Source organism: Argopecten irradians, chromosome 5, assembly GCF_041381155.1.
Source record: "Argopecten irradians isolate NY chromosome 5, Ai_NY, whole genome shotgun sequence".
NCBI classification, from domain to species: Eukaryota; Metazoa; Mollusca; class Bivalvia; order Pectinida; family Pectinidae; genus Argopecten; species Argopecten irradians.
The window spans coordinates 10,070,763-10,084,005 of NC_091138.1; the positions used below are offsets into that span (position 1 = coordinate 10,070,763).

Sequence of the window (13,243 nt, forward strand, 5' to 3'; positions counted from 1 at the left end):
TACTTAACAATAGAAACAGATAAAAGTATACAACAAAACCAAATTCAGTACACTGATGCTTGTCGAAATATGACATCCAATCATCTGTTCTGTATTTGCATATTTCAGGGTTATCTGTCCTTGTGGGTAGGTATTATTTGTCACGTCATGCGGTTCTCAGCGTAACGCCAATATGTCTATACCCGTCATGCGGTTCTCAGCGTAACGCCAATATGTCTATACCCGTAAGGTAGGTAACTGTTATATGCAAAGAATAGGACGTTAAACTACCCAAGTCGTGATAAGTTCTCATAGTGCGAGTAAAAGTGTCAGCAAATTGTGGAACAAAGTTATTGTTTGAAAACAAATCTTCAGTTGATAGTCACCCCACTCACTATAACAGACTGCACACAATGTATTTCGAAAAAAGCTGTTCATATTATTAGGCTTTTGGTTGTATACTACTGTAAAGAAATTGAAAACGTGACCGATATTGAGGCACGAAACATCAGCCTCACATAAGCGATTTCTTTCAACAATGACAATTGATAGGCCTAACACAAAGAATAGACTGCAGTATCGAGAGTACAACATATAATGTTAAATGAAATCAATTTCATAAAAAAATATTTGTAAATAAGTTTAAATGATTACATAATTTCTTTATTAAAATAAGATCTTATTTTTTGTTGTTGTCGTTGTTGATGCTAGGAAGGGAGGGAAGTAACGCGAGATGTACTACATAAATGCCAACCTGGTCATATTGAAACCCGCTTATTATGAACAAATTCATAGGGTCCCCTGAATTTCATTATTCCCGGGTCAAACTGTAATAGGTAAACAGCCTAACAAAATAGACAGGTTTAGCGGTGTACACACGGTCATACTAACAACAGACAAACCTGTTGAGCCAATACCGTAAAACTATTCAAGTGTATTTCTGTTATACAATAGAATTATTAGTACCATCGTGTTGCTCGGAAACATACACAGGGCAACAGAATGCAACAAAACTGTTTCTCTTACTTTTCCTCATTATCCTTTACAGTCGTTTAGCTAATTGTGGTTATATAGCAGGTACATATAATCAAGATACTTTAAACAATCACTTTTATCAAACCGAAAACGGACTTTTCGCTTTACGCACATATTAAGTTTAGGATTTTATCAGATTTTAACTATGTCATAGGAGAAATAAAACAAAAAATATGACAGGTAATCTGATTAAAATACAGATCCTCATTATCACTACGTTTGATAAGAGGATCTGAGAACATTCCATTTGGGGTCAAGTCAAGATGACCTTTTGAAAAGGCCAATCAAATTGTCATTGCCAGAATCTTGACTGGGAACGAAATAGTTTGAAAAAGCTGTCCGAATCATTTTTGTGTCCGTAGTTTTCTCGCCCAAAGTACACATCAAAGCTAAATGTATATGTATACTGGGACGAAATGGCGTTATCAATTGACTTAGCTATGTGTAGAAAATGTATTTGATCTGACGTACACGTGGTAAAAGGTCATCCGAACATGACCCTTTATGGGATGTTGTCAGATCCTCTAGTGAACGGAGTTGTTAAAAGGATCTGTATTTTAATCAGATTGCATGACAGAAGGCATTTTATTCGTAAATCCTCTATTTCCATTTTCTTCTTTTGGCCACACATATAATTTCGCGTGCCAGGTATTTTTTATTAACGGCTGTGACTTCAATTTCGCATTTATATCATTTTATGTATACATTTCTTATGTTTGCTGCTCTTATTTACACATTATAATAATAATAGTATATGACTCTTTCATATGTACATATGTAGGATAGAACTATTCCACCCGAGGGTACAGAATTTTGGGTCAGAACCGAGGCTTGCCGAGGTTTCTGACCCAAAATTCTGTACCCGAGGGTGGAATAGTTCTATCCTACATAATTTACATATGAAAGAGTTATTTTCTCACATTGCTTGTCGAATTACTTGCACGAAAGGTGAGGCAGCTATTTTGTGACAAAATCTTAACTTCTTAAATAATCGATCGATTTTAAAAATAAGAACGCCATTCGAAAGAGCTCATCAAAGTTTGGTTTATATTGAAAATATAAACAAGAAATCTTAGGTAAAATGGTTTTGAAATGCAAATTAAACAAATGAAATGGTAAATAAATCCGACAAATTAATCGAAATAGAAGAAAAATGACGTCAACTTTGGCTGACATGACGTCATCTCATTGTTTTTTCAATTGTGACGTCACAGCTATGTAAGATAGATTTATCTTACATAGCTGTCTTTCATGGGACAACTCTATCTTACATGGCTATCTATGTGAGAAATTAACGTATTGCATACATGTAAATAAATACCAAGTTGGACCAATAAGTTGGTCTGCTAGTTGCGTCAGGGTATTGATATAATGGAGCCGATATGAAGTACAAAGAGCTCGTTCTGTTTGACAGACGTTTGATACACAACAACATGCTGCTACCAAATGTAAAATTAATTTGAAGGAATATGTGCATAAAAGAGTAGTTTTTAACGATATTGTATTCGTGTTTTTTATTACCATTCTAGAGGAAAACGTATTTCTTATCCCTGATACTATAGGAATTTTGTAAGATATAAAACCCGTGTTAAGCCGAGTATTCAGCATAGGCAATGCAATGTAAATATAGTCCATTATTTACAAATATTCCCTTTTTAGATTCAGTATGAAAACAATATTACAAACTTTCCAATGAATCGATTCGTGTTAAGAAAAATGTCGCTGTGCACATTTTCGCTCAGATTTCTTTCTTACTTGCGCACATTTACCACAAATATTCAAACCTATTTAATGATCACATTTATACTATTCGTTTCAAGTCATAATATTAAATTACATAAAAATATTGATTTCATAAGTTGCAAACGTGGAACTCTAAAGGTAATTTCCGAAAATATTTTATCTCGTTTTTTATCAACAGCATATGCATGGCTTCATCGAGAAGATGTACTATTCTTCATACTTATATTGCTTATTAAAGACATTAGGATTATGTAAGACTGACATTCCCTGTTTACGATATTTTTATGGGTTTAGTTCATGTGTGTTTGGGATACTGTGGTATCCCTGAACTTTACTTCCGTGCAATGAACTTTCCCTGTTATATATACTGACAATCTGCAAACTAATCGCCAACCTCCGTAATTTGTTGAGCGCTAAGCAGAAGCAAAATTACCATTGCGATAGCCTGGTGTGTATCGGCAAGGGAACAAAGTGGGTTTTTCATAGTGTTTAACATTGTTCACACCAATGTCTATAAAACTGGCAGTTTCTGTTCCTGCTTAACACTCAGCATACAGTATAATGTGACCGGAAGGAACACTCAGCATACAGTATAATGTGACCGGAAGGATGTCTTGCTTGGTGTCTTCGGCAGCATGCATCAGTGATGTAGCACTATAAAAAGGGCAACAGTTCCAAGAAGACACAACGCGAACATGCCACAGTCTCCCAAAACACGCACCTCGCACTACACACACGCTACCCACCGCATACAGGGGAGGTGCCTTACGTGACCATAGCTGTTAATAGGACGTTAATTAATCAATCAAACAAACAAACAAATACCCACAATTATTTTTAGCTGTATCAAATAAAACTGATATAAACAGTTATTTATAATCTTAACGACAACGTGAATTAAGTAAGGAATAAGGTTAAACAATAATGGGGAATACGAAAACAATAATTTGTTTGTATAGCTGCTTAATGATGCTATAACGAATATTTATTACATTTTTTACTCAACCCTTATATTTTGGTAATTCAATGTGAAAATAAATATCTCCATCGTTCGTCAACATAACATGTCAGCTACATAGGACATTCCCTATATACAAACATTGATAAATCTTTGATTCCGTTACGAAATCATTCATTGCTATTCCTAACCTGATACATTTGATACCATATAGCTTCTCTGTGGAGCTATCACTTCATTGCTGCTGCCACAATGATTTGTGAGACCAATCTCCACCTGCCTTCTGATGACTGCCAAACAGGTCTATAGCATTATTATCATCGGATCCACAAGCGTGCCACCGTTTGCCGTTAGTGTTTGGTCATGTCTCCAAAAGGACGGTGTCATTTTCGCTCTCTCTGTGGAAGAGAGAGATGTCTCGGGATCTAGCTAAGGATGAGTCGGTGTTTAGGGAACAATACCAAAAGCCTTTCTGTAATTCTAGTCACTTTAGGATTGTATTTCCAACTGAGCCAAGGTAAGAAGTGATATATACTATATATGTTTATTTTAAAGAACTAATCTAAAATCTAAATTACTTTCATTTGCTTGAAAAATTAAATTAAATTTTATCATTATTGTTGTTCGTGCAGGTGAATTGAAATGTTATAAAACAACTTTTTTCGCAATTCGTAAATGACTATTCCTTGATGATCTTAACTTGGGAAATGGTAATTAGGTCATTTCCACTTCAATGGATTTATTGTCATACTGTATATTGATATCTCAGTTCTGTACATATCATTCATCAATATATTTTTTACAAATGTTTTGGTAAATTATTCCTATATTTTGAAAGCATCTAACTAATTCGTTAGTAAGATGCATATGATAGTTAGACACTAACTCTAAATGACTGAAGTACAACCACAATTAAAAATGATGGGTCACGGCTGTCATTTATCACATATTGAAATGTTGGGAATGGTATATGATAACATGAATAGTAATTAAAGATGTCTCTCACATTTGGTAATAATTAAAGCAGTTTACTCCTTTCGCATATTGCTTTTTAAGTATTTTTTCTTTGATTCTTTTGGCGTTAGTTTGTTGTCCCTTTTTCATTCATTATTACAATTAAATGCAGCTCATGCATTCAGGATTCCATTCGTGGATGTCAAATACATATGTTGATTTCCAACGAATGTACAAATTCCCAATTTAACTTGTGTTAAATTGAACATATATTTATTTATTAAACGGAAATGTACCCTGATGTATATTCAACACCTCAGTTCAGTTTCATCTTCTATGTAAAGGTATGTCACTAACGCTGCTGCCACTCACCATTAGGTAGTCATATGACGTTTTAACTGACCCGGAAAGTAACTACTAACACTGAGTAATTGAAATCAATCTTATATTAAGTGTCGACTAGACATTGTAATTGAATTAATACAGATGTTGATGTCGTGTGTGACCAATCCTTTGCGTGTTGTAATTGTTGGTCAATAGGGACAACATCTTGAATTTGCCGACAATTGTCTCGAATTCTTTGATCGCAAGGTGTATACAACGATTTGGCATCTACCATAGAATAACATCTTCATTAAATAATGTGATCTATAATTGGAGCACACTTCTAATCTATTGGTTTGGCTTGAGATAACTTTTAGAAAATATTTACAACGGTGCACATCGTGATCAGGTGGTGCAGTGGTTAAGCCACTCGCCTTTCACCTAGCCGGCCGGGGTTCGATCCCCGGCACGGACGTGAAAAGGTTAGGGGTCACCTGCCCGATCACGTGGGGTTTCTCCGGGCACTCCGGTTTTCTCCCACACTAAGATCCCTCGCGCGCTTACATCCGGGCCATCGAGAGTGATTTACATAAGTTGCATAACTTGTTTCGTAATCGATGTAAAATAAATAGTTTATATAGTGCACATCGGTATTACGATACCGGTATATTGACAAATACTTCCTTTCAGTATCTTAGAATGGTTTCAGTTCTATATCAACATTGAATAATGTACAAGTTAACCAGAGTGTCTTCGTGAGACTGTGTACTACGCAGTATTATCCCGTTAGTGTAGAAATACAGGTCCAAGCCATTCCATCCAGGGTACACAAACTTGTCGCTGGTTACTTTAAATCTTAACACAAAAATGTTTCCGAGTTCATGAAGTAATTAGTTAAACAGGACACAAAATGATGAATTGCACATTTTTGTTTCGTATAGTATATGCCAAGGGAAAACATATTAAAACAGTATTCAAATAAGCGTCGGTAAAATGTTTGCCAAATTGTTGTGGCCTATTCCCAGTGTTTTTAAATAAATCAGACGATGTGTTCTTCATGGCATTTTAATATTTTGTTAACTAATCAGGTAATTATATATATAATTATACCTCAGTTTTTGTTCCAAATTGTTATTTTTTTTAATTTTCACTTATGTATTATTTTTCAATAAAACTCAAAGTACAACGATTGAAAAATTGTATCACAAAACAGTTTTCTATTCAGTTTTAGAATCCACAACAATGCATGTTAGGAACGACTTTGACAAATGCCTTTATTCATATGTCATTAGCGTTATATGTACTATTTAACAGTCATTTGCATTCCAATGACACAATATATATCTACACAGTAGAGTAGGGATCAGTGCCGACAGCACAGCATTATGAAGGTCGGAATGCATTTACGATTAACTATATTAATTTTGTAGTATTGAAGTAGACTATATATATTTTGGAGCCATTTCAACGCACAGCTTATTGTATTTTTTAATGTTTTACCATTAAAACATTTGTCGCGGGCATTGTATTTTGGCTCCTATTTGTCGGCAAGTATTCATTTTGTGTTGTTTTCGTCGGCAATTATATTCCATTTCCAAACTTACCAAATTAAAATATCAACTTTTGTAGTACGAGGAAAAGGAAAAATTAAAACACTGATAATTGGGTTTGGTACGATTGCTATTAGTTTTCCTTAACATGGTATTTTGCTAAACCACGGTAATACCAATGTATAACTTGGGGAATAATACAAGAACCAATCGAACTTCCAATAAATGCTCTATAAGCGACAGGATAATATCTAAGGAGTTTCTATGGGGTTTCTAGGAGAGATTATGGTACTACACATGAAAGACATTTCTTATCATAATATGCACGGATTTTCTATGTGTTGTTCTACTCGTTAAATGTAATGTAGGCGTAATGAATACGTCAACTAACAAGTGATGATGTGGATTAGGAAGACATTAGCATCACAATCAATCGGAGCTAATTGGAAACACGCTGCTCCAGTGTTAAGGGCGGAAATGCTAGCATCTGCTTCATAAACTCATTCAGAACACGGACAATAGCGATGAATGATAACCTAATGTCTTACGCGAGGGATTTTCTATTGTATAGTTCCTGTAATGTCTTCTAGAAATTGAATATTTTAATGAGATATGTGAAAACTACGGAAATTAGTTGTTCCTGCAACTGCTGTAGTCATGCGATATTCAAGGGTAACATTGTTTTCAGCATTTGACGTTCTAAAAGATTGAACACAATATTGTTAATATCAAAATCTAATCATGTTACAATATTTTGAAGTTGTTCATGATGTAGTTACCTATTTTAACTTGGTCAATCGTTTCTGCAAGGAAACCTTTCTTAAATTAACTAAATTTACGGCTGAACTGAATATTCACTGAACTGAACATAACAAATACATGGAAAGTTGCTTTTGAAAATAAACCTTTATTCATAAATACTGATTAGCTCATCATTTTTCATTTGCGACTAAATAGGTAAAAGTTACTCTTTCTGTAAAGGTAAATAGATTACGGTATACCTTAAAGGGACAATTCAGTCTCAGAGAACATTAAAATTTGTACATATATCGGAAAAACCCAGTTCTAATGGAAATTAGATAAATCGGTTTTACTAAGATATGCCAGAAAAGTCCATGGTGGTAAAACGCGTGTGAAATGTTCAAACTCGCTCGCTGTCCGCCATTACACATTGTGGTCGAACATCTTGTTTGCCGAACCCTGTCCTTGCTTGTAGAGTAATGCAAATTTTGTTTAAAACTGCTCAAATCGCTCTGACAGTAGTGTGTTGACCTTATTAGGTGAATTGTCTTGCCTAAAAATCATTTGATCACCTCCTCAGTGGTTATGTAGTTCATTTGTTTGACGTGCGTGACTTTGGCTCTGGTTTGGGTACATCGTACTTTTTGTACCTGCTTAATCGTATTGATCAACGATTTGTAATTACAACGGTATCAATTAAAATACTAAACAATGTTTTATATCAATGTTCAATATTTTATGTTATATGTTTCATAAGAAATATAGAACAATACATTAATGCCATATTTTGCTTCTTGGTTATGTAAAAGAATTAGCATGAGTGAATTGTCCCTTTAACTGAAAGAATGAAATGGAGTTTTAAATTCATATTTTAAAATTTGCCATGGTTAACACAAGCGAGTCATATAGAATACTTCGATTTAACAAGAATGGATACTCAAGTATTTGATAACCACACTTTTATACAAGGGTCCGTCTGTATTGTTCTGTTTGTAGATCGATGTTTGTCGAGACAAGAAAGCACGACTACCAATGCTAGATATCTTCCAAAGAAATGATTACCATCTACTCTTATTTTGACAGCCACACAGACATTGAATAATCGAGTACAACTTGAAATTGATTTTATTCAGACAATTTCGCTAAGAAAACTCACCAGTTTTCTGTTAAATACTTCTCTGCTTTGACACAATTATAAATATATATATAAGATAAAAATGCCCTGACTTCATTTGAATGGAACTTCAATGGAACGCAGCGTTACATGACAGAATGGAACAAGAACCCCTAAAAGGTATGGGCGTATATGACGTAAGACACCAGTTGAATGACCGATATATAAAGCAGATGAATTATATTACAAACTTAAATCGTTTCCATAATTATCTATTTACTCCACAGATAGTGAAGACTATGAAGGTTATATTACCGTCCTATTAGTCCTATTCAGTTTCCTATGTATGTCGCGAGTTGTGCGTGTTTAAGGTACGTGTGGTTTTGAAACGATAGGATGCGGCATTCGTTTATAGGCTACAGTGTGTCTGCGCCAGGAGACAGAACCTAAAATCTTCCTTAAAAGAAAATGTGCTCAAATCGAAGTCAAAAGTGAGACAGGGTCAAAGAAGCCGTCAAAAAAACAAATCAATTTGAAGTACTTAGAAAAGATAAGATTAGGAATTTAATTGCCTTTTACAATCATGCAATAGGGCACAAGGATTTCATACGCTCTCCCAGCAGGGCCTTTTTAATATCCTTGCAATCTTTGTTATAAGTATCATTGTAGTCAATCTGATTAAAACACACATCCTTATAATCACTCCGTTCAATAGAGGATCTGACAATATCCCATAAGGGGTCACGTCCACATGACCTTTATACCACGTGTACTTCAGAGCAAATGCAGTTTCTACACCTTACAATATAGGGCGTTGAAAATGTCTTCTCGTCCCAGTATACATGTACAATTAGCTTTGTTGTGCACTTCGGGCGAGATGGCTACATACACGAAAATAATTTGAACAGCTTTTTTCAAACTATTTTGTCCCCAGTCAAGATTCTGGCAGTGCCAATTTGATTGGCCATTTCAAAAGGTCATCTTGACGCGACCCCTAATGGGATGTTCTCAGATCCTCTTATCCAACGTAGTGATAATAAGGATCTGTATTTTAATCAGATTGCATTGTAGTTACCCTATGAACAACTACGTCAATTGGGGTATTAGAAAAGCGTCCTAAAATATCCGAACAAATCAACATTTGTACTTTAAAACTATAAATATTATCTATAAATTGTTGAAATTTAATCGCTAAGTGAAATACTACGGCTGATATAAAAAAAATTGGAGCCAGGCTTTTATAGAATATTGTATAAAGGATACAGATATGCTTAACTGAAGAATATTTTAAAATCTAAGAAAAAGTATCGCGTTTAACAGTCTCTATCACGGTTTTGCAAAAACCGCATTGTATTTTAATTAGATTAAGGCTAAAGTCTTGATAATCAAGTAGTAGTTGGTAAAACACTTAATATCACGCCTGATAGAGGCTAACTTGTCCCTGTAGGTAGAATCATCAGGCGTGATAGAGGCTAACTTGTCCCTGTAGGTAGAATGCCCCTGTAGGTAGAATCATCAGGCGTGATAGAGACTTAACTTGTCCCTGTTGGTAGAATCATCAGGCGTGATAGAGACTTAACTTGTCCCTGTATGTAGAATCATCAGGCGTGATAGAGGCTAACTTGTCCCTGTAGGAAGAATCATCAGGTGTGATAGAGGCTAACTTGTCCCTGTAGGTAGAATCATCAGGCGTGATAGAGGCTAACTTGTCCCTTTAGGTAGAATCATCAGGCGTGATAGAACCTAACTTGTCCCTGTATGTAGAATCATCAGGCGTGATAGAGGCTAACTTGTCCCTGTAGGTAGAATCATCAGGTGTGATAGAGGCTAATTTGTCCCTGTTGATAGAATCATCAGGCGTGATAGAGGCTAACTTGTCCCTGTAGGAAGAATCATCAGGTGTGATAGAGGCTAACTTGTCCCTGTAGGTAGAATCATCAGGCGTGATAGAGGCTAACTTGTCCCTTTAGGTAGAATCATCAGGCGTGATAGAGGCTAACTTGTCCCTGTAGGTAGAATCATCAGGCGTGATAGAGGCTAACTTGTCCCTGTAGGTAGAATCATCAGGCGTGATAGAGGCTAACTTGTCCCTGTAGGTAGAATCATCAGGCGTGATAGAGGCTAACTTGTCCCTGTAGGTAGAATCATCAGGCGTGATAGAGGCTAACTTGTCCCGGTAGGTAGAATCATCAGGCGTGATAGAAGCTAACTTGTCCCGGTAGGTAGAATCATACCTGCTGCCCCTATTACATGATCGTAAAAAGAGACTATATTTAGAATCATATCTTGTCTCTTATTTCTAACGTCTCTCTTGACACCGACTCGCCTCTCCTGGTTTTTGCCTTCGGTTGAGCGCTCGTCCCTGTGAGTAAGGCTCTTGGTTTTGTCCCCTGGCAGAGACACACATCATGGTCTATAAAAGTTGCAGTATCTGCTCTCGTTTAGCACTCAATATTACTGGAGTTTGACGACTGGTTCAACGTAATGTGAACGGGTGGAGTGTGTTTCTTGGCGGTGTTCGGCGGCATGCTCCAATGATATCGCATTATACAAATGACAAAGATTTTCATTCTACATGTTTGTTTGATTTAATTAACGTCCTATTAACAGCTATGGTCATGTAAGGACGGCCTCCCATGTATGCGGTGTGTTGCGTGTATGTTGTGCGAGGTGCGTGTTTTGGGAGACTGCGGTATATTCATGTTGTGTCTTCTTGTATAGTGGAACTACTGAAGCATGCCGCCGAAGACACCAAGCAACACACCCCACCCGGTCACATTATACTGACAACGGGCGAACCAGTCGTCCCACTCCCTGTATGCTGAGCGCTAAGCAGGAGCAGAAACTACCACTTTTATAGACTTTGGTGTGTCTCGGCCAGGGGACAGAACCCATAGCCTTCCTCACAGGGGCGAACGCTCAACTCAAGGCCAAAAGTGAGGCGGTGCCAAGGGAGGCATTAGGAAGGATAAAGTCAGTTAGGAAGAATAGAAAAGATAAGATCCTAAATTTAGTCGTCTTTTACGATCATGCAATAGGGGCAGCAGGTACAAATCATGCTCCAATGATATCGCATTATACAAATGACAAAGATTTTCATTCTACATGACCAAACACTAACATAGCAGTAACTGAAAACACGCACCTGGCTTCAAACGTAAGACACCACATACACGGAAGGCCGTCCGTTGATGACTTTGACTAGTAAAGATGCTCCACCGCCGACAGACCATAAATGATACTCATCATTTTAACAATAATTGGTGTTTAATCGTGTATGTATAAGTCTAATAAAAAAAAATTGCTTTCGGTGCATACGCAATCAGTACTGCATTACATATAGAACATAGTGCCACGTTTTTTTTGGAATGCAATTAATTTTTTTGATAGTTTTATCTTGAAGTAAAATTGGAAGCTCAAACTTTTACATGGCGGTAATGGTGTAAAATTGTAACTGTTGTGACTAAAGAAAGATACTAAATCGTCTACTCCTGTTTTTGATAGAGAAAAACCATTTGTCAGCAACGTTTAATAGTAGGTTATGTATAAACCACATAAAAGCCAACTAATTTTGATTTAGTTTAGTTGATATTTTCTATCAGATTTCATTTATTTCAGTGTCGTTAAACATTATTACTCTGTGACATTTACATTTCCTTTACTATGCATGCTTATATATCAGCATTTCGTTCGAACAAAATTTACGACAGCATGTTTGGATAGCTTGTGTCAGACGAGTATTGTGATCATAAAACGGTATTAAAATACCGGTAGTTCTCCTAATGACAGATATTGATACAAAGGATATTTTACAAGCTAAGTTGTTTGTTAAACATACATGGATCACGTTTCAACAATGTAAATGTATTATTCAAAAATCATCAGCTTTTGGGCTGTAAAAATCTGAAAACCAATACGAAATGGAAACAAGGAGACGTTATGTGCTTGTTAAGATGGAATTGAAAAGAATAAATACCGTGAAACTTCATCGTGTATGCCAAATCATTTTCTGATATCAAAACCATATAGCGTATGAGAGTGAACATAATTAGCGTCAGATTTCGCGTCATCAAGCAGAATTTGAACTTCAAATCCAGATAATTTGCGTTCTCCTTAGCGGTTCTGTATAATAAGCTTCGGTTTCAAGAAACATCGAGATTAGTGTTTCTAAAATAGATTTTGATGATCAATTTCTTCTTTGCAACGTGACAATTTTTAAGAAACATGATGAAATTTTATCAATTTTATTTACGTATTTCAATACTTACACGTTTTCATCCCTCAAAAGAAAAGATTGACGCATTGGTCAATCGCATGCTGACAATGTACGTGGCATATTCAGCCCATGCAAAGCTGTTGGCATATATATTTTTCGTCCCTAAAATAAATATATCATCTATTAGTACAATTATTTTTTCTTTAGTAGAGACAAATTGCTACGCATCATCTTTTAGTGTTTGGGGTGTGTGTAAAATAAATCAAGAGTGATCTCAAACAATGTAAATTATGCAACGGCCAAATTTTATTTTATTTAATTGTTAAGATAAGAATGTGTAATTATCAACAATACTATTGATAATCATTTTCGTGGATCTTTTTAAAGTAAAACATTTTATTTTCACCGCCTGAGATAACACGGTTGTTCGATGTCCATATAAGTTGATATACCAAATATGTAAATATCTATTTAGTGACTGATCAGATTGCAAAATCCATTGGCAGATGTTACTACCATAATGGAGGTTTTTTTTATAAAGTGAGATTGAAGTGTCTTTTTGATCAAATATTTGAATAGGTAAGGTATTTTTTTTATTTTTTATTCATAATGGAACTGGATTGGGATTA

The 13,243-nt window shown here is 35.6% G+C and overlaps 1 protein-coding gene across 1 annotated transcript in view; it reads left to right on the forward strand.

Moving 5' to 3' along the window:
* The first annotated feature begins 4,050 nt into the window (after positions 1-4,050).
* The window catches only part of LOC138322816 (uncharacterized), a 39,192-nt gene continuing 29,999 nt past the window's right edge, over positions 4,051-13,243 (forward strand). The window contains exon 1 of the mRNA XM_069266939.1: positions 4,051-4,232. Within this exon, the coding sequence (XP_069123040.1) occupies positions 4,151-4,232 (82 nt within the window). The 5' untranslated portion in view covers positions 4,051-4,150. The remainder of the gene's footprint in view (positions 4,233-13,243) is intronic.